Source organism: Squalius cephalus (genome assembly GCF_949319135.1).
Source record: "Squalius cephalus genome assembly, chromosome: 5".
Classification (NCBI taxonomy): domain Eukaryota; kingdom Metazoa; phylum Chordata; class Actinopteri; order Cypriniformes; family Leuciscidae; genus Squalius; species Squalius cephalus.
In genome coordinates, this window is record NC_137126.1 from 42,519,545 (window position 1) to 42,542,363 (window position 22,819).

A 22,819-nucleotide genomic window follows, 5' to 3' on the forward strand; every position below is an offset into this window, starting at 1 on the left:
ACTACTGAGTGGCAGATGCTCTCAATTTCCAGTTGGTATGCGGATAAGAGCTAATAATAATCTTTTAAGCCTTAGTGGGGAGCTGTATGCTTGTGAAAAACTGTTCTTGATTATTAGAACAAAAGTCAGAGCCTTGTGTAAAAGAGTGACTTTGTTCTCTTCTGTGTGTGGCAGGACGCTCTGGGTGCCATAGTGGCTCAGTAGTCTCTAAATTGTATGTGCCCTCTGGTCTCTTTTTTTCTTAACTTTCTTGTGCTTGAACTCTTATAGAAAGTCGGAGTGACTGGTCCACCGGACCCCCAGATGCGATGCCCATCAGTTATAGAGTTTGGGAAGTATGAAATACAGACGTGGTACTCTTCTCCATACCCACAGGAGTACAGCAGGTAACAAACAATATGTGCCATAATCATCATCATGAAAAAAAAAATCCCATTATGATGTTTAATGCAGCTTCAACATGTTAATCTTTTTGTTTTCAAAAATAATCATTTAGAATTATATTTATTTTGATTTAATGAATTATACGTGGCCATTTAAAAGTTATCTCCATCATCAATACCTATGGACTCTTTGCTGGTTGACATACTTTTTATGTTTGGCATTTTTTTTCATGATCTAAACCGACAAGCAACCATTTTTTTGATTTCCAATTTTTCTTTTTAACAAGTATTTTGATAATTTAGCAGTGTTGTTATTAACTAAAAAGTAAATTTATATGAATAAATAGTATAATAGTGTTTATATATATATATATATATATATATATATATATATATATATATATATATATATATATATATATATATATATATATATATATATATATATATATGCATGCACACATGCTTTTCTCAACATATGTATATGTTGACTCTATTATAGTGACTGCTAAACCATTAGTGTCAAACTTCTTAACCTCTTGCTGTTTTGATTTTATTTAAATGCTTTCTGCACCTTGATTTTTTTTATTATTATTTTTTTTTAGGCTTTAAATACTGATGTATGATTGTTTCGATTTGACAGGCTCCCTAAGCTTTACCTCTGTGAGTTCTGTCTACGCTACATGAAAAGCCGCAGCATTCTCTACCAGCACATGCGAAAGTGCAGCTGGTTCCACCCGCCTGCCAACGAGATCTACAGGAAGGACGACGTGTCCGTGTTCGAGGTGAGGAAAAGAAATATCCACTCCGGATAAAAACCACAAATGCACACAGACACTTGCACATACACCTATTTGTTTATACACATCTGGCAGCACAGACATATGCTAGTCATGCACCTGCACGTGTGTTTTCGTACGTGATGAGCCAACAAAGGAAATCTCATTCACACTGATAGACACACACGCACACTCCCACACTGGCTCAGGCAATAACATCCACCCACTTCCTGCCCTTACGAGGTGTTGCAATGGTGCTGCACAGCAGGGTAATAAATGAAGAGTGGTGAGCGCTCATTGTTTCAGAATCACTATGGTGATTTACTGCAGCAATTGTGTTTCTATAAAAGAACATTTAGGTGTAAACATGACATACAGATCTGTATCGGTGTGGTCTAAATCAGTGCTGTCTGACCAGAATTAACTGCGCTTACATGGTTACGTTCACACTCTCAGAGTTTGGGGATTGAAAACCATATGATTCTCAAATTCTCCACTACAGAAAGCAGCTCACAGACTGCTATCTATATGAACAGATAATCCTTTTCTGGCCCTTTTTTCCAGGGGTCCCTGCTGGTCATTTAAAAGTTGTAAATGAAACCGCGCATCTACGCCATTCATTCGCACAGATACGCAGAACATGCAGGATTCGTATTTAAATACTTTTTGCAGTTTAATATTCACAGACACTGGTTTATATCATGATTTGTTTTAAGTGTACTAACCTGCTTTTTAATTAATCAAAAAAATTGACATTCCGCGTTATACAGTAATTTTTTTTATTTTTTATTAATGCGTTTTTATGACTGGATTCCATGATTTCCGTCCTTGTTTTCTGCATTGTGGAAATCATAGGCCCCTAAACTTCGGCAAATACAGAACTCTTGTGGTTTTAAATATATCTTGTTTGATTAGGTGCTTCCTAAGTTTAGATGTGTTACCATTGCCAGCCTTGCATTTAGTATTAGAAATATTTCAAATAGCATTGTCTGCATCTAGTTTTGTGAAATGTAACCACACTTAAGTACATTTTTCAGTTAGCCATTGCCCTGTGTGTTGTTTGAATAAGTTGCTGGGTCGACGTCACATGTTCTCTCTCTCATTCTTTCTATAACGTACCTTACACTCGCGCCCAGATGCTTTCTCAGGTACCGAAATATGGAACCAATTGATTTAATGTGAGTCGGTACTCGGTAGTACCGACGTAATTTGGTTAGTGCCCTTAAAATTACAGAGTTCGCTACCCAACCCTATATATAATGCAATGCTTATCGACATAGCCTGTATAATAAAATTTGATAAAATAATATATTTTCTCTCTCACTCTAAGAAGCAACATGGGACCAAGTCAAGTCACCTTCATTTATTTAGTTTTACAATACAGATTATTTCAAAGCAGCTTTACAGTGATAACAGGAAAATAATGCAACAAAGATTGTTTTGGCTGTACAGCAGCTCTAGAAGAAAGTCACTGTCCAGCTAAAGTAAGTTTTTGATTGATTAATTTCCATTGTAAAAATCATTAGTTATTAACTATGGGGCCGTTTACACCACACCGTTTTCAAATGAAAGCAGAAAACTTTTAATGCGTTCTGGATTTTCATTCACACGACAACAGTGTTTTGGTGGCCTGAGAACGCAAATTATCAAATAGTTTTCTGAAAACGAGTTTTGAAAACGATATCGCTATCATCTCCGTGTAAACTTAAAAACATGAATCAGTAAAAATGGTGACGGCATGCACATGCGTATTACGTGTTTAGTAAGCGTGCGCATTTGAATGCGTATGTGCGCGGACGCGTAGTCTTTCTTTACAAAGTGACATCACCAAATTACTTGTCTGACATGCATAATACAGCATTTTATGTAAAAAATAATTTGACCACAGAAGTTATTTCAAACACGACTGATGTGTGTATACTGGTATATAAATAGTGAATTGGAGCGAAACATGATATTAATCTCATAAATTGTTGTTTGACGCTATGCTAGCAAACATACTAGCTATCCCTGTTGCCAAGAGCGATTCTTATTACTGATTTTGAAAAGTCCACGTAAGTGCTTTTTCCCTTCTTAAAAAAAACATATTCAAATGATAAGAAGCGTAAGTAAAATGTAATTGCTTGTTGGTCAGACAAGTTCTCAAGACACGGTTTTACCTGGGCAGCTATGCTTATGCAACTGGCCCCTGAAATAAAGGGTCTTAAGTCTTACAAACTCTGCTGATATCCGTATCATTCTAATGATAGCGGTCAATAACCCTTGTAACCAAAGTCAGTGGCTATTATACTGTATGACATTTCATAACTAGTCCTTCATTGTTGTTCCATTCACAGCAAAAGTTAACCAAACGTGGGAACCTGAAAATTACAGGAGTCTGTTATCTGGTTATACAATGCAGTTGTTTTTTGTTAATAACTAAAGTATGTGTGAATGTAATAATGTTTAGTGCACTTAAACTGGACTGACAACTTTATTCTGCTGCTGTGTGACCTGCCTGTATGTTCCACATTAATCAACACCACTTGGTGTTGGGTGTGTTACTGCTTGCCTTCCTGTTTGGTCAGTTGGTTTTAGAGCCTCAGGTTTCAGAGCTGCTCCTGGTCTGGTCCTGACTCAGCAGCATACCTGTGGTGGCAGCACTGCAAAAAGCTAAAATGGTTGGCATTCAGCCGACAGAAAGAAAGCAGGAGCTGTGCAATTTGTCATAGCCTCTTTTCATGTGGAGCAAGTTTTGTGCCAGTCTCTGCTGCATGACTTGTTTCAAAATGTTGATTTAGTATTTAGAAATTGAGAATCTTACTGGCATTGCATTTTGCTATTATGAATGGGAGCTAATTGTTAGTGTAACTAATTGTTAGTGTCTGAATCCTAGCAAATGCACTTCACATTGTTGCTTTATAGCATCATATTTGGTTAGGACACAGTAAGTTGACCAAAGTCTGTAAAACTTCTCTCCACTCCAGGTGGATGGAAATGTCAGCACAATATACTGTCAGAATCTGTGCCTGCTGGCCAAACTCTTCCTGGACCATAAGACTCTGTACTATGACGTGGAGCCCTTCCTCTTCTATGTACTCACACAGAATGACAGTAAAGGCTGCCATCTCGTAGGATACTTTTCAAAGGTGAGCAAATAATTTCACTCAGTTCAATTGTTACTTTTAAGCCCCTTTCACACTGGGATGATCCCGGGAAATTGTCGTAAAATTGCTAGAGTGCCTTCTGTGTGAACGCAAACACGTCACGGGATTGATGCCGGGATCGATGCCAGGATGGGGACCTAGTAACATTACCGGGATCAGTCCTGGAACACACCCTGTGTAAACAAAAGCCCGGACCGACGCCGTAAGGGGTGTGTCGTAGTGATGACGCATGTGCTATTGCACGGCCCTTTCTACAACCTATGTTACAGCATATGGCGAACGATCCACTCGGCAAACCCAGTGGCGCTACCGGGGAGTATGAACTCGTCTTTGTGTAGAAATGACGAAGAGGAGTTATCACATCCTGACGTCACGTGTCTTTACGGGATGTGTGTGAACGCACTCACAGATTCCGGAAAATCACTGGCAGTGTGAATGAACCAAAATCAAACGATCCCAGGACAAATCCCAGGACACGTTATCCGTGTATTTTCCGGAATCTATGTGTGAAAGGGGCTTTACATTCTCAAAAGTCAAATTATGATAACATGCCTTTTGCACATTCTTGCTGCTTTTTGGCTTAATTATAGAAAATAGTCTGTTTACTTGTGGGTTGATTATGCTCCTGGAAAAGATGTTTACAGTGAGTTTATTTAACACAGGTTTTAAACACAACACTATATGGCTCAAAATGCAATAAATATTTGTAAACGTTAGTGTATGTAAGTAAGATCTTACCTAACAAATATTTTGTGTGGTATGTTTGTTACATTTGCTTTCATTTAATACTTATTTTAAATTTCTTTTTTTATCCCTAGGAGAAGCATTGTCAACAAAAATATAATGTATCCTGCATCATGATTCTTCCACAATATCAGCGAAGGGGCTATGGGCGATTCCTCATTGACTTCAGTAAGTACTCTGCATTATCTTTCCTCTCTTCCCTCAGTCTGTGGTTTTATTTTTTGTTATTTAGTAAAGAAAATATTTGACAATCATACTCCTTTAGATGGTGTCATTAGACACAAAGGATAAACTGTTACGGCTCTCTCTGCAGGTTACCTTCTGTCCAAGAGGGAAGGCCAGCCAGGCTCACCAGAGAAGCCATTGTCAGATCTTGGCCGGCTATCCTACATGGCATATTGGCGTAGTGTGGTGCTGGAGTGCCTACATGAGATCAGAGATCGACAGCTCACCATCCGCAAACTCAGCAAAGTCACCGGCATTTGTCCTCAAGATATCACGGCCACCCTGCTTAGTCTAAATATGCTGGAACAGAGAGGGGACCGGTGAGAGAGACACTCGCACACTATAATGTCTGATTTAATGTCTTACCTTTTCTGTACAAGCTGAAGCAGAGAACAATAATGCAAGTTCTGTTTCATAGTTGTCACAGATTAATTCTCATATGTTTCAACCTAAAACATTTGCATTTCAAAATGTGCACAGTGCTTTGTCTTCAGCATACTTGAATAAGTACATGATTTTTTGCTAACAAGAAAAACAAAACAAATTAATAGTTTAATTCAGCAAAAATGCACTAAACTGATCAGTAGTGACAGTACAGACATTTTTTACAATTTTTTTTATTTCAAGTTAATGAGTTTCAAAGAATCCTGAAAAAATACATCGTTTTCCACCAAAATATTAAGCTACACAGCTGTTTTTAGTGTTGTTAAATTTTTTTTTTTTTTCAAAATCAGCATTTTAGAATGATTACTGAAGGGTCATGTGACACTAAAGACTGGAGTAATGGTTGCTTAACATTTGCAGGAATAAATTACATTTTAAAATTATTAAAGTAAAAAAGTTTAAGTTGTAATAATATTTCACCATTTTTTTCACCAGTTTTTATTCATCTTTTTATCAAATAAATGCATCCTTGGTGACAAGAGTTCTTATTGAACTCTTATTGGCCCCAAAATTGAGCAGTAGTGTATATTTGTTAAATTTTTAGCTCTCTTTATAGTCTCCTGATTTTGATTTCCTTCCCTATTATAGGGTGATTATTCTGCGCAGAGAGAAGCTGGTGGCCACTCACATGGTCCGACTGAAGGCCAAACCTCGACTCCTTGAAGTTGATCCAGACTGCCTCCGCTGGACACCTGTTATCGTCACCAACACAGTAGCATCTGAAGGAGAAGGAGATGAGGAGGAGGATGAGGAGGAGGAAGGAGAGGAGGGACTTAAAGAGGTAAGCATCTTAACTTTTATTCAAGATTCATTAGATGAAGTATGCAATATTTGTGATGTGTACCAGTTCATTCTGAAGCTGAACTTCTGTTATGTGCACATTATCTCTTGTATAGATCAAACCCAGCCACAAGAGTTCCCCACTCTCCTGGCATATGAAAGGAGAACAGGACAAGGAGGATGAGAAAAAGTGCTTCACAGCATTGCCCAAAAACCAAAGCCCTCCACAGTCCTCTTCTGTTTGCAACAATGTTCTCAGTCCTGAACGTCCTTCCCTTTTTCTTACGGCTAATGGGGAACGCAGGGGACCTGGGCGCCCTCCCAAAAACTGGTTATGGGGCAAGGTGAAGGATGCACCACGTCCAGGGCCAGGTCGACCCCGTAAACTAAGGCCCCCAGAGGATGATGATGAGGATGATGATGAGGAGGAGGAGGATGATGATGATGATGAAGAGGAGGAGGATGAAAGAACTAGCATTAACAAAGTGACAACAACATCGTCAATGCTCTTGGCCTTAGAAAATGAGCCTGACTCTACATCAGCCTGTCCCTCGGAAGCTTCTAGGCATCCTGCAGTTCCACCCCCACGCAGCAGAGGGCGTCCTCCACGCAAAAAGCGTGGCCCAAAACGCAGGCTCAGTGAGGGGCCTGAAGATGACCTGCCATTGTTGCCCCATACCACAAGGCTGAGTGAACCCACACCAGTCTGTCCGGCCTTTATCAGTGAGAGCAGTGAAGATGAGGATGAGGATGAGGATGAAGATGAGGAGGATGATGAGGATGAGGATGAGGATGAGTTAAGGGCTCGTTCACCACCTCTCCTCACTAAGCCCACATTAGGGCTTAAATGCAAGGTATGTGCAATATAGGTCCATGTATGCATTTTCTTTTGCATGGCATCTTTATTTAATATAGACCTTAAAAATAAATATGTCAGTCTATGAAACCTTTTTTATTATTTTGAACATAACATGCAATGCTGTGGATAATAATAAAAAAAAATCTTCTTTTTTTTCTTCTTACTCCTGTAGTCTCAGAAGTCCTTTCGAAAGCGACGTGCACGTCAGCGCAGCCATCCCCACAGCAGTGTAGTTACAGAAACCATCTCAGAGACTACTGAAGTTCTGGATGAGCCATTTGTCGATTCAGATTCTGAAAGGCCCATGCCCAGACTAGAAGAGGAAACTCCATTCGGCAACCCTCTCCGACGCTACACAGCAGCCCGCAAACACATGGGACCAGCCCTTAAAAGTATCAACAGAGGGAATCTGACTGAATCGGAGGAAGACGGTTAGTACACTAAAGGACTCCTGCTGGGGTTATTATATATGCATTCTTGAAAGTTTTGTGTGATATTTGTGTTTGCCAGAATGTGATTGAAAAAATTTCTTAAAGAATGGTTACCTCTTTTTTTTGTTCAGATCCCACTCCTGTGCTGAAGCCAATTGATGTCCTGAGAAGACCTGAAACTTCAGAGGCCACACAGAGAACAGGGGCTACAACTGAGATGCCTGAGGTCCCAGTAAAAAAGAAGAAAGGCTGGCCTAAGGGCAAGAGTCGCAAGCCACTCCACTGGAAGAAACGCCCAGGCAGGAAGCCTGGTAGTGGAGCTGGTCAGACAGCTGACACTAGTCTGGCAGTTCCATCCTCAGAGGACCCACCACCCCCAAAGATCAAAATGAAGCCTGGCAGAAAACCTCGCAGCTATTACCTTCAGCGGGCCCAAGAGGAAGCAGCGAGACAGGAATTTGAGCAAAGCCGATTAGCTCAGCAGAAGCAGCTAGATAATTCAACATTGGAGGACAAGACCTGTAAGAGGACAGCCAGAGCCATAACATCTGACCTCAACCCTGATAAGCAGAAAGACTCTGAAGAGGAGGATGATTTTCTTCAGAGCTTTAGAGAGCCATCTAAACCCAAAAGGCGAGGTCGGCCACCAAAAAATTCCAACCTCCCTCCCCCTGCACCCAAACCTTCTCCTCTGTCTGAGCCAGAAGATGATGATGAAGAGGATGACAGACCATGGGCAGTGGAGAAGATCAGCTGTCCAACGTCTCGTTCCATGCCACAGTCTTCCAGCACCAGGGTCTCTCAACCAAGAGCTAACACAGATGTGGCAGATGCAGAGGAGGATGAAGAGCAGGATGATGAAGATTGCGATAATGGGGTTAAGCGGAGAACAGCAACTACACCAGGTTCAGGAAGCCGACGTAGTGATGATCATGATGCAGATGACGAAGGGGACGGTCGTCTTGAAGAGAAAAGTGACTGCAGCAGTAGCAGTAAAAGGAAGAAGAGCCAAGACTCTGAGGATGATGTGGAGGAGCAAGAGGATGATGAAGAGGAGGAACCATCGTCGCCTGCTCGCTCTCCCCCTGTGAAAGAAGAACCCCAGAGTGGTGAGGGTTTTTTAGACATGCAGGTCAACGTGACACGGGATTATGTCAGCAAACAGGAGGAGGGCGAGGACGAGGAGGAGGATGCAGAGGAGGTACAAGAGGTGAAGACGAGTTCTGCTGATACAGATGAACGTCGACGACGAGAGCAGGAGGAATCTGCAGCAGCTGCGGCAGCTGTAGAGACAGTAACCACCATTGCAGTCCCCTCTGAACCTCTGGACATGCAGCCTTTACACGTCGAGGATAAATCCGTGCTCATGATGGGGACTGAGCACTCACACCAGCATCCTGACTTCAAAGATGACCTGAGCCACCAGCAGCACACGCATCACCACAGCAGTGAGCTGGATCTAGAAACAGTGCAAGCTGTCCAGTCACTTACGCAAGGTGAGGCTCAAGAGGAGGATGCAGAGTCCCATGGAGCCTACCAGGACTGTGAGGAGACGCTAGCTGCCTGTCGAACCCTCCAGAGCTACAGTCACGGTGAGGGAGAGGAGGAAACTCTAGCCCTGGTGGAAGAGTGTGGAGCCTCCCAGCACAGTCCCATGCCCAACCCACCAATGCCCACGTTACCAAACCAGTCTGTCCGTTCAGTCAACAGCCCTGGAATGACACCTGGTCCTTTGGACCCTGGACCAGGGGTGCCTGGTCCCACAGGAACTGGAGGGGGAACAGGCGGAGGGTATACCCAAATAACCCCAGAACATCCCAGCTCTCTATCTGCTCCCTCACTGCAAAACATGGAAACCTCCCCCATGATGGATGTGCCGTCAGTTTCTGATCATTCACAGCAAGTGGTGGACAGTGGCTTTAGTGACCTTGGCAGCATTGAAAGCACCACCGAAAACTATGACAATCCGAGCAGCTATGACTCAACCATGGGTGGTGGAGGTAACGGAGGAGGAAATGGAAGTAATGGAGGTGGCATGTCTGCAGCAGCTGCAGCAGCAGTGGCTGCTTCCTCTTCTTCATCATCTTCATCCTCTAGTTCAACCACACCATCGTCATCATCTTCGCAAGGCAACAGTTGCTCCTTCGTCTCAACTCCTGGGCTAACATCCTCTAGCACAGGTGTTGGCTCTCAGATCACCATGGGGAGCTGTAGCCTTATCCAGCAAGCAGGTCCTGGACCAACTAATGGACCTGGAGCTAACAGTGGTAGTGGCGTCCCACAACCTCCACCCCCACCTCCTCCCCCTTCTGCCAGCACTCCAACTTGTGGTATAAAGTCTCCACAAGGCTGCGTCATCGAAAGGCCTCCAAGTGCCAGCCAGCAGCAACAGAAGAAAGTCTCGCAACCACCTCAACAGCAGCAAAACCCTCAGCCTCCACCCTCTGCTCCACCACCCCCTCCACCTCAACAGCAAGCACTCTCGCAGTGCAGCATGGGAAATGGGTTTGCTTCCACACCCATGATCATGGAGATTCCTGAAAGTGCAGGAAGCGGTGGTGGAGGCAGGAGTTTGTATGACCGCATGGGCCAGGACTTTGGAGCGGGTGGGTACGGTCAACCCTCAGCTACTTTCAGTTTAGCCAAACTCCAGCAGCTAACCAACACCATCATGGACCCCCATGCCATGTCTTACTCGCATTCAGCTGCTGTCACCTCATACGCCACAAGTGTTTCGCTATCCAACCCAGGCTTAGCACAGCTTGCTTCTTCCCCACACCCACCCTTGCCCCAGGCTCAGCCCACTATGACCCCACCTCCCAATTTGAGTTCTGGCTCCATGAACCTGGGCTCTCCCTTGATTCAGTGCAACATGACAGGCGCTAACATCGGACTACCTCCCCCTCCCCATACGCAGCGGTTGCAAGGCCAAATGGCTACTGTCAAAGGCCACATTTCAATTCGTTCCAAAGCCTCTCAAATTCCTGCAGGCTCCCCTCACCAGCAGCAATTGTACAGTCGCAGCTCTGGCACTGTGACCATGCAAGGCTCCCCACGCACTCTAGCGGTGCAGCGTGGCATGATGACCAACCTTATGCCCACACCTGCTGCCTACAACTCTATGAACATGAATCAGCTAAATGCTGCCATGTCAGCTGGCTACCGCATGCCGCAGCCCATGATGAACAGCGGGTACCACAGTAACCCGCCCTATATGAACCAGCCGGCCCAGTACCCCATGCAGATGCAAATGGGCATGATGGGAGGGCAGGGTTACCCACAGCAGCCTATGCAGCCCAATCATCATGGAAACATGATGTACACGGGCCCCTCACACCACAGCTACGCTGGCGTCCCCAAACAGTCGCCTTACATGAGCAGATGAGCACCAGAGAACTAGCAGAGAGAACTGAGAGACATTCCCCACCAGACTCTGCATCTCTGTACTTGATTCATTTGTTTCCACCCTCCAAAGTCTGAGCGAAAAGGCAACACGATAAGTGAGCTTGGTGGAGAAAGAGGACATAGAGACTGCGACGATTTCTTTTCCTTTATAAATATTTTGTCGTCAAGCTCTGTTCCTTTTAGGTTCATTTCCCAATTGCCTGAGCTGATGGAGCTGGGGAAATGATGATGGGCTGATCATGCGAGATGATCTAATGGACCTTTATTGTGGCAAGTGCCATGCTCCTTCAGTCCTTCAGACCACTCTGCCATGGTTGTACCAACAGGGGTTGGTCCGCCGAAGTGTCCGCCACTCCATCCATGCGACAGAAGGGGCAAAGCATATAAGCAGCTAAAGGGGAAGTGGACCTAACTTTTCAAACTGAGAAACAAATACATTTACGTTGCTAATGAACATACATTGAATCATGCACACAATCGTTCAATTGACATAGGAAGCCTTACCTTAAAAGAGACAAAATAATTGTAGATGGACTTTTTTCTTTTTTTATATTATATTATTATTATTTACTTTATTTTTTAAAATGTTCTCATTTTTTTCAATGACTGTTGAAATGCTTGTGTTTCAGTCTGACCTTCTCATGCTTTATGTGTGTGGCTGTTCTGGACAAAGTGATTCATGCTCGTTCACTCATACACTCACTCATGAATACATTCGCTCACACACACAGCTCTATAGCCACTTGAAAAGCTTACGTGGAGGCACTTCTAGTCGGGACGCACAAGGTGTCCGAGTTGTCTGTAAATCTGTGTCTTCCCAGTATGGAACCGTGTATATCACAACTTGATAGTGGTAAGAGCCCTAATGGACATAAATAGTAATGACCATGCGACTGTCCATAGACTGGACTGAACAGAAGTTCATGGAAATGAATAATGTAAATATTCTGGTACTACCTGGTTCACAGCACATACTCGTGAAATCTATTACACACACTTTTCACGAACACTCCACAGATGTCAATAGTGGGAAGGTCTTTATTTCATACTACACAGTGCAGCGTCCACGTAATGTGGTGGGTCAAAAGGGTTTAACCACACAGGAGTACATCTGCTGAGCAGTTAGCTTTGCAACTGTGCTCATCCAATGATGTTAACGATGTCTCCTAAAGTAGGCCTTACTGTGGCACCAGTAAGTAGCGCTCCTCGTACTCCAGCTGATCATGCAGAAGAAATGTTGTCTGTTAGCCACAAGAGGGAGTTGTACAAATAATTAGATCCGTGTCTGCAATGCACACATGGACGAACGAACACTCATACCCGGAATAAAGGTTAAAGTGCATGAAGTCCTGAGATGTTACTGTTTTAGGACAACGGGCAGAGAATTTCTTAATGTTCCAGTATTCATTGTCAATATGAGGAATCTTTCTCAAAGACCTGACGTTTCATATATTATTTGTGCGCTTTTGTTTTTCTGAATTTTATCAGACTGGGCAGCTTTCTTTTATGACACAAGCTGACTCTTTTTGACTTTAGAAGACTTATTGTAGAGAAAATGTTTTTTCTAAAATATAAAAAAAGAAATTCTGACATGGATATTGGTACTGTCATTTTTTTCACTTCTGTTTCAGGAAAAAACTGCATATTTTTTAGCTCGACTCTTGGGGTAAAATTATTAAGAAATTCAAAACTAAAAAAAATTACAACTCACTTTTAGTGCATTTAAGATGCCTTTAACCTTTCCATTCCATCTCATCTCTAGAGTTTTCTATCTTTGTGTAGTATATTAATGCTATTTTAAAACAAAAGGAAAAAACAGATATCTAAAGGTCACTTAGCGTTATTTTCTTTTCTTTTTTTCTTGGTTATTGTGTGTGTATAGGACAACTTCCTTACATCTATGAGGCATGTAAAAATGAGCTCAGTATATTTCTGTCTGTTTATATTGCTTACCTTTTCGTATACTTTGTAATTGTACATGGTGAGTTGTAAGCTAAGAGAGAGCCTGGTAGCCGGAGAAAGAGAGAGAGCCAAGCTGGGGCGCTCTGTGATGGTGGGAAGCGTCCACCTTCCACTCCTCTCTGTTTTGTCCTTGTATGTATTTCCATTTATTTGTTTCTTTCTTTTCTTTTTTTCTTAGCAAGTACTTTCAAAGAACTCTGTACATTTTAACATGAAACAAAAATAAATTATGTTGAGCCATTTCACTTGTTATTGTATTTCTTGAAAAATTTCAGGAGCAAATTCATCACTTCTTTTAATGAAAAGTCATGCTACTCTGTCATTTCAAAAGCAGTGTGTGCTTCGGTCAGATGGAGTTTGTTCAGGTTTTGAAAACTGGCTAATCTTTACAGTGTTCCTAATGTAGTCAGTGGAGTCTTGGAAATGAGTAAAAACTGATCTCTTATTTAGAAACTGTAATGGCTGAATACGCTTTTTTTTAAAAACATTCTATCAGACAAGTCTTTTTATTAAATTGCATTACTCCGTCTGCCGCTAAATAAAAAAAGATACTTCGAAGATCAAATTTGATAAATTTAGATGTGTGTGTGTATATATGTATATATATATTACATATATTAATATTAATTTAATATTCAATATCTATATTAAATGTATATAATATTATATATTTAAGATTAAATTTAATGTTACAGTTAGATTACCTTTGTGATCATGTACCACACACTTAAAGTTTTTAATAACATTGTTTAACAATGTTTTTTTTTTAAGTTAATCTTTAGTAGATCTCAAAATGTATGTCAATCTTTTATACTGGACTATAGGTCATACCTAAATAAATCACTTGTGGCATTAAAATCTCATTTTATTTCTAGTAGGGGTTATTTATTTATTTATTTATTTTTATGTTTGTTTTTGGACAGTGTAGTTTAGAATCTTTACAGAGTTGGCCCATATCATGGGGACACAAAGGATTGAATAAAACATGATATTAATACTAACATTTGTTTTACTATTGTATATGAAAATGATCTGTCTATATAGACAGAAATCTATGTTTCTATATAACATGCTATCTTTTGTTTCCATATTTGAAAAGGACTAGAATTTCAAAAGTGTATATTTACTAATACAGAGAAGTTAGAAACACAAAGATGGTGACAGGATTAACAGGCATCTATGTGGAGACAAAATATTTGTAATGATTTTTGTTTATGTGCAAAAAAAGCAATATGTCTTGTATATGCATTATTTAGAGAGTGTATTATTATGTGAGAGTGTGTTGGCAGCCCCTTTTTCAACCTTTATGCCCATTGTCAGAGGGCACGATACCTTGAGCCAATAAAAAAAAACGCTGTGCGGTGACGTTTATTTGCCCCTGTCCAATGAACTTTGAGTATTATTGTCAACTAACTTCCGCAATATATACCAATTAAAACTAGAGTGGGCGGGCACAGGTGCTATACGTAGCCCACCATTGGTCAGAACGAATGACAGTCAATAACATATTTTCTAGTCTCAGAATAACAGAAGGAAGCGACATTTCTGGTTGTGCTTTATTTAAAAAATCACGGGAAGGGGCAGAAATTAAATCCAGAAATCGTGAGTATTATTTAATGTATATGATATGGGCATTTACACCCAAAGAAAAAGAAACGGCTGGTGAAAATGTGGAATGAATGAACCTTTTTAATCCGTAGCTTGTCACAAGACAGTCCTGTGATGCGAGAGAGGGGAGGAGAAAATATTAACGCATAGATACGGGGATGGTGATGTGATCATGTTAACAACTAAACCAGCTCGTTCCTGTCTCTTCATCCGAGCTTTTAAAAACAATCTATTCTTCTATCCGGTAACCAGATAGGGATGTAGAATAACAAATGAGCTCAGAGGCCTATATCAGTTACCCATGAAGATGCTGGCAGGTTTACTCTTCTGAACGACTAAAGACCATGTAGGCTTCAGATCTGCATTAAGCATCATGTCTGTCATAAAAAATATTTTGTAATTTGCGTTTCACATTTTTTGCTTTGTCTTTCCAGCTGTCACGATGATCCACAGTCTTTTCTTGGTTAACGCATCGGGGGATATCTTTCTGGAGAAGCACTGGAAGAGTGTGGTCAGCCGATCCGTTTGCGATTACTTTTTCGAGGCGCTGGAACGGGCCACGGAACCGGAGAACGTGCCTCCGGTGATCCCGACCCCGCACCACTACCTCATTAACGTGCTCCGACATCGCATCTACTTCGTGGCCGTCATACAGAGCGAGGTGCCTCCTCTGTTTGTCATCGAGTTCCTCCATCGTGTGGTGGACACATTTCAGGTTCGTGTGATTTTTATTCTTCTAATTTGCCATGTTGTTAGATTGTAATACCATTTTGCTTTGATATATGGGTCAATGTCATAACGTGCGTTTTTTTGTGTCCTGGTGTTGCATTGTTATCTTAAACCCCTAAAATGTCAGGTGGTGCAACTGTTCAAACAAATGAATAGACTAAGACAACTATTTAAAATGGTGTCTTAGTTATAAAATAAAATAAAAATCGTCCAGCAATTTGTATTTTCTCAAATGTCAGGGTGGCACAACTGCAAACATGGCTCTTTTGTTATGAATTGACAAGGTAATGGTTAACATGATAGTGCATCATCCATAGGAGGCCAACTGATCCTTGTGGCAGAGTGAAAAGGTTTGTAGATCTCTCTCAAATACTGGTAAAAACTGCTCATTTCAAGTATGGATCGGTTTGTACAGTTTCCATGTCAGGTGGTAAAACTACAGTATACATTCAACTATTTGGTTGTACCGCCTGACATAAAAAGGTCAAAAAATGAATTTAAACACTTTGGAATGTTATTTAACAGCTGAAACTTGTTTAAACTCATTGTTCATGGCTCAAAAATATAGTAATCACTATAAATTAAACTCTAAACCAAATCAAACTAAACTCTAATCTTAACCCTATAGTAAGCCTATATGTACTTGATATTACTCAGTACTAAAATATACAGTGTAACAAAGACACCTTCAAATAAAGTGTAACCCTGATTTGCTGCTCAAGAAACATTTTTTTATTATTATCAATGTTAAAAACAGTTGAGCTGCTTAATATTTTTGTTGAAACCGTAATGCTTTTTTCAGGAAATTTTAATGAATAGAAAGTTCTAAAGAACAGCGTTTATTTTTAAATAGATTTTTGTATAATTATAAAGGTCTGTACTGTCACTTTTAAAGTATCCTTGCTGAATAAAATGATTCCTTTCTTTTTTTTAAAAAAATATTATTGACCCCAAACTTTAGAAATTTGAACGGTAGTGTACATGTCCAAAATTGTATCATATTACCATGATATCATGACCAAAAACACCTCAAACCAAAAAAGTACTGTGGCGTTACCATGGTACAGTGATGGTATCAGATGGTGATAACATGGTAGATCAGTATAAAATATACTGAATGAGTACGATATTCATAGAACATGGTATTTTCACAGTACATTTACCGTGGTTATATTACATGTGGTAGATTAGATTACCGTGGTACATTACATGAACTACTGATCCGTTTTATAAAATATATTAACATATTACTGAATTTAATATAAAGCATTACTTTTAAGTGCTACCATTACTTCTGAAAACATTCAATTAATGTGTTATATTTTCCCCTTTAGGACTATTTTGGGGTGTGCACAGAGGCAGCTATTAAAGACAATGTTGTTGTGGTCTATGAGCTGCTGGAGGAGATGTTGGATAATGGCTTCCCTCTAGCCACCGAATCAAACATCCTAAAAGAGCTTATTAAACCTCCAACCATCCTGCGCACAGTAGTGAACACCATCACAGGTATTCTGTGTGATTTTGTGGTGTGTTAAACGTCTCTCAGCTCATGAATCCATAATAATAATTTCTTGTGTTTGTTATCTGTGCACAGGAAGTACTAATGTTGGTGAGCAGCTTCCTACAGGTCAGCTGTCAGTGGTACCATGGCGGCGCACAGGAGTCAAATATACCAACAACGAAGCTTACTTTGATGTGGTGGAAGAAATCGACGCTATCATTGACAAATCAGGTAGATCTTATTATTTGGCCGAATTTCGAATTTCACAGATGACATTGCTGTCTGATCACTAACCTATGAATCAGCAAATCATTTATGAATGAATATATTTTCCCTCAAAGGTTCCACTATCACAGCAGAGATCCAGGGAGTGGTAGACGCCTGTGTGAAACTTACAGGAATGCCTGATCTCACCTTGTCATTTATGGTAAATCTGGACATCTTTTCAAAAATAAGTTTGCTGAACTTTTTGAAGTCCTGAACAACCAATACACCAGTGTCTTAGAGTTTTTTAAAGGAATAGTTTACCCAAAAATGAAAATGATCCCATAATTTACTCACCCGACTTTCTTCTTTCAGCTGAACACAATCAGAGTTATATTAAATAATATCCTGGCTCTTCCTTGCTTTGTAATGACATTGAATAGTGCTCGAGTTTTTGAAGCTCCAAGAAGCGTATCCATCCATTATGAAAAAGTAATCCATATGACTCCAGTGGGTTAATAAATGCCTTCTGAAGCAAAGTGATGGGTTTTTGTAAGAAAAATATCCATATTTAAAACTTTATAAACTATAATCACTGGCTTTCTGCAACGGGCGTACACGCGTTTATGAGAGAGTCGAGTTTCGGCAGAAGCGTGACCTCTGACACGATGTAGGGCGTAGCTCCTCTTCTCTTATATCGAAACCCTCTGATGTTTTTCTTTTAAAACTTCTTGTTTTAGACGTTTCGTGAGCTGTGTTTTGTTTTGCTCTATCCTCTGGGCTTCCTCGTTCGTCAGTTCTTACCTAAGCCTACGCTACACCTACGTCATACGTCCTGGATGCGCTTTTTTGAGCTTCAAAAACTCTGGCACTATTCAATGCAGCTGAGAAGAGCCGGGATATTATTTAATATTGCTCCAATTGTGTTCTGCTGAAAGAAGAAAGTCATATACACCTAGGATGGATTGAGGGTGAGTAAATTATGGGATAATCTTCATTTTTGGGTGAACAATTCTTTTAATAACTTAAGTAATGAATTAATAATTATCAAATTATAAAACGGATAGTTCCAGTCTATGATTCTGATTGGTTGAGCCATGTTCAAAGCCATTGTAAATTACTCTACAAACATACACCTGTGACCTCACTACTTCAGCATTGCTGCGCCACTGCAGTAAATATTAAAATAGCTGTTCTATAAAAGCTATATATATATACTATATCTCTGCTCCACATCGTGCTTAAAAAAGCTCTTCTAAATTACATTTCATTGCAAAATATAACTATATTATCGCCCAGCTCTTTATATAAAGTTGCATATACCGGTACAAGTGTCCAAATAGGTCTCAACTAACTGAAATAAAATAAGTTTCAGTTTGAAGTTCTACAATTACTTAAACTAAACTGTAATAAAAAATAAAGTAAAGCCAAACAGAAATATTTACAAAAACAAAACTAATAAAAATGAGAAAAGCATTTAAAGGAAAAGTGACTTACTTGAAGACTTCAATACCTTTAAAGCTGCACTCCATAATGCTTTTCTTGTGTTATCTTGGGCTGACATCTTCACTTTTCAAAATTGCTTATCAATTTAGAACATGTTTCACTTTTACAAAATGACCAAATGCACTTCTGCAATAAGTTTAAGTCTGCAATATATTTTATATCACTATATACTTATTAACTCTAACCCATATACTGTACCTCATTCCTTTTCTTTCTTTTTTTTCTTTTGCATTCGGCATCTGTCATTCTGTAGAACCCTCGACTCCTGGATGATGTCAGCTTCCACCCCTGTGTGCGGTTCAAGCGTTGGGAAGCCGAGCGAATTCTTTCCTTCATCCCACCAGACGGAAACTTCCGCCTCCTCTCCTACCACGTCAGCTCTCAGAAGTGAGAACATCCCAACATATGATTAGCTTTAAAGGCAGGATTAGTAAATCATAGTGGGGAAATGACCAAAAAGAAATCCCGTTTAGATATTCATTTTAGGGGCTTTCACACCAGAGGAACGGTTTCATAGTTCTTATAACTATTGGTGGAAGTACCTGCTTTTTGTGGTGTTCGCTCTGCAGGAACTGTGAACAATTTTAGTTATAGGAACTATGATCTCCTACATCAGAGTAGGGTCTAACCCAGCACAACAGGAACTATCAGTGACGTAAGTGTACGTTGATTGGCCGAATGCATGCCATACAAAGCACCGGCACCAACCATTTTTAAAAATGGCCATGTAAACGCAAAGGTTACATATACAGGAATTAACTCCATGGATATGGAAAACAGTGATGGCTAACATTTACCTGTCGCCTTTGTCTGCCTCGATGAAATGTAGCACTTGTAGGAAATGTAGTCTCTCTAAGCCCTCTTTTTTGCTTTTTCAATCGCATAAATTATACGACTACATTCCATCTCCACTATCACGAAACCCACAACACACAACAAAAACACAGTGCCGATCACGCCATCCTCCAGTTGTTGAATACCATGCTGAAATGACGTCACTGCCAGCCGGCTTACGTTGCGAATGCAACCAGGAAAATGGCCCGGCCTAGGGGAAAATTTAGTTCTCAGGGGACCGCCCTGGTGGTTAGTGCCTATGACTGAGTTCCTATAACTACCTGGTGCGAAAGCCCCTTTTTATGTAGAGCAGTGGGACAATCTCAAGAATCCCTTACTAATATCAGTCATTTAATTCTGTTGTTGGTAACTTTTTTTTTTTCATGTTTTTGGAAAAAGTTTCTTATGCTCACCAAGGCTGCATTCATTTGATCAAAAACACTGTAAAATATTTTTGAAATATTATTACAGATTAAAACAACACAATACATTTTATATATCACATTATAGAACATTTCTGAGCAAAGCTATACGCTGTTATTTTGCAGTTTAATATACAGTTATATCTGTGATTTGAATACTTCATTGCTTTATTCTTCAGCCTGGTGGCCATCCCAGTGTATGTAAAGCATAACATCAGCTTCAGAGAGGGCAGTTCTCAAGGTCGCTTTGAGCTCACCCTCGGCCCAAAGCAGACCATGGGTAAGGCGGTGGAATCTGTCCTGGTGAGCAGTCAGCTGCCCCGTGGCGTCCTCAACGCCAACCTCAACGCCTCACAGGGCACTTACACTTTTGACCCCGTCACCAAGGTGAACAAGCATTTGTTTTCTGTGTTCGTTGTTCTTTAGGTGCTGCTGATGTTCATTTTGAGTTAACTAAGAGCAAACTTGATTGAACGTTTTATTTTACACTGTTTTTCCTTGTAAAAATCAGTCAGTGATGTCAAGTGTGCATTGTATTTTTTTCACGTGCAAAGGCTAAGAAGTGCTCCCTGATCATCCAATATTAATTAGTTTAATGGTGTCAATAAATAAATACGTACATTTTAATAGCATGATTTACCAGATATGGGCTCATAATATAATAAATATAATATAATATAATGCTGTCATTATGTGCATCAGTCTTTTTATTTAGTTTCATGTGAATTTTTAACTGGCAGAAGCTGCATATTCATTTTGCGATGAATATTGTTGTTATTTGCAGCTTTTGTCATGGGATGTGGGTAAGATAAACCCCCAGAAACTGCCCAGTCTAAAAGGATCTGTGAGTCTCCAGACTGGAGCCTCCAAACCTGATGAAAACCCAACAATCAACATCCAGTTCAAGATTCAGCAGCTGGCCATTTCAGGTACCACAGATCATTGATTTCTTAACTGATTTTGCTTCAGAAGTGTTGACCCAACACAACACCAAGATTGTTCATAAAAAAAGTAACAAAAAGTTGTATGTGTTTTATACATTTTTTTTTAAAACCATTTTAGCCCACTAATTGAATTTAAACAGTTATGGATTATTAGTTCACATTTAATTGTGGATGTTTATTGTATTATTTTACTATGCTCAGTAAAATTTGCCACTGGGGATATAAAATGTATTGCATTAAAAGAATATATAATTAGTCCATTAAAATATAAAATGTGTTTGTTATACCTCAGAGATTTTGCTCTGGTAAAATAAATGTGAACAGAGAAATTTTCACAGTTGACCTTCAATCAGAATTTTTGTGTGTTTTTTTTAGTCTCCCACAGGGGATGTAATAAAGTGCAATTCTGCATATGAATGTGCAAGTGAGACTGTTTATGACATTTGCATTATCTGGCCAGGAGGTGGCGCTGTTTGATTCTGAAACAGATGGTTGGAACAGCTGCACCTGTAACATGGCACTGTAAGACAGAGGGTTTCAAGCGCATTGACTGATCATTGATTCAGTTCTGTTAGCATTCGCAACCTTTCCCCAAAGACTCTATTGTGCCACATACATATGCTTCGAATCGCCACTGACATGTTTGCTTTCCGCTTTCTCACCCGACAGGTCTGAAAGTAAATAGGTTGGACATGTACGGCGAGAAGTACAAACCTTTCAAAGGCATCAAATACATGACCAAGGCTGGCAAATTCCAGGTCCGAACCTAGAGGACCTCTTTCTGCTTCCATTCCATAATTAAAACAATGGGTTTATGGCAAAATGGGGACGAAGAAAAGAGAGAGGGAACAGGTTTGAGTAAATACATGTCCTTTGGAATGCATTTCAGGATTTTTTCAGGAAAATGTATGATACGACTGTCAGCCATTAATGGAAGCGTGTGACTCCCAAAGAGGCAATGTTGTTATTAACACTATCAAATGTGCTATTACAGGTCCACCCAGGTTAAAGGGACAGTAACTACAATTCTGAGCCTCATTTTCTTATTTAAAAATGTTTCATCCATTTTATTTACAGCTTGTTTGGATAACATTTGCTCTGAAACCTCCATCAATCTCCTGTGTTCATTCATACTGTTTCTTGGTTTATTTCTGATTGTCAGTTTTATAACTCTGTCCTTGACACTGTATTTCCATCCTGACATTTCTGAGTCTCATTTCTTCATGAGATTGAACTGCACTGTTACGTATTGATCTGCGCCTCTGAGAAGTGAGGCAATAGGTGACTAATTTCTGCATTGCAGAACAGTTGTCTTATATTACCATTAGAGACTGATTTTGGCTTCCGTCCCCAATGATTGTGTGCAAAGTAAACCATATTTCAGATGGTTTAACACTGAAGCTTTTCTTTATTTGTTTACTGTACTATTTTGACAGTATAAATCTCTTGAATGTTTTTGAAAACTGTTTCTCATATTATTTATTGCATATCTGACCATAACCAACCTATTTGAAGCATAACAATCCATAATAATGCTATTTGTGATGCTTGATTGTATCATTTGTCTTACCCATGCATTGAAGAAATGATGGACTCTTAGCACAGTATTTGCATCTGTCCAGTCATTTAAAGTGCAGTTCTAGACATTTGATGATGATGATTCATGGTTTGTTTGCTTATGGAAACTGAATGAAATTTAATAGGAAAGATGTGAATTTTGTTTTTAGTATAGCCTACTATTGATGTTGTTTTCTTTCCTCCTTATTGTTTTTCAGATAAATACAACTGTTTACAGTGCTATGTAATAAAACATACACAAAAACGCCCTATGTTTGGCAGTGTGCATCTCTTAAACCAGGCAAATTTTAAAATGTGTATTATGTTAATATCTTGAGATTAAATGTCACCATGTG

At 40.0% G+C, this 22,819-nt stretch overlaps 2 protein-coding genes across 5 annotated transcripts in view; both read left to right on the top strand.

The window, feature by feature from the left end:
- Nucleotides 1-11,697, top strand: part of kat6a (K(lysine) acetyltransferase 6A) — a 35,909-nt gene extending 24,212 nt beyond the window's left edge. For all 3 annotated transcript variants that reach the window (XM_079873255.1, XM_079873257.1, XM_079873256.1), the window contains exons 9-17: nt 271-386; nt 1,027-1,168; nt 4,129-4,290; nt 5,127-5,220; nt 5,366-5,597; nt 6,310-6,502; nt 6,618-7,355; nt 7,533-7,791; nt 7,923-11,697. In XM_079873255.1, coding sequence (XP_079729381.1) covers nt 271-386; nt 1,027-1,168; nt 4,129-4,290; nt 5,127-5,220; nt 5,366-5,597; nt 6,310-6,502; nt 6,618-7,355; nt 7,533-7,791; nt 7,923-11,176 — 5,190 coding nt within the window. In that variant the 3' untranslated portion in view covers nt 11,177-11,697. The remainder of the gene's footprint in view (nt 1-270; nt 387-1,026; nt 1,169-4,128; nt 4,291-5,126; nt 5,221-5,365; nt 5,598-6,309; nt 6,503-6,617; nt 7,356-7,532; nt 7,792-7,922) is intronic.
- Nucleotides 11,698-14,671: 2,974 nt separating this feature from the next.
- Nucleotides 14,672-22,734, top strand: ap3m2 (adaptor related protein complex 3 subunit mu 2). 2 transcript variants are annotated; one of them, XM_079871801.1, is made up of 9 exons: nt 14,672-14,760; nt 15,201-15,481; nt 16,830-17,001; nt 17,090-17,227; nt 17,338-17,423; nt 18,960-19,093; nt 20,142-20,349; nt 20,747-20,891; nt 21,576-22,734. In XM_079871801.1, the coding sequence occupies exons 2-9, from the start codon at nt 15,209-15,211 to the stop codon at nt 21,674-21,676; spliced, it is 1,257 nt and encodes a 418-aa protein (XP_079727927.1). In that variant the 5' UTR covers nt 14,672-14,760; nt 15,201-15,208; the 3' UTR covers nt 21,677-22,734. The 2 variants fall into 2 exon arrangements, with proteins under 2 accessions (XP_079727927.1, XP_079727926.1); XM_079871800.1 differs by lacking the exon at nt 14,672-14,760 and adding an exon at nt 14,889-15,112.
- Nucleotides 22,735-22,819: the final 85 nt, after the last annotated feature.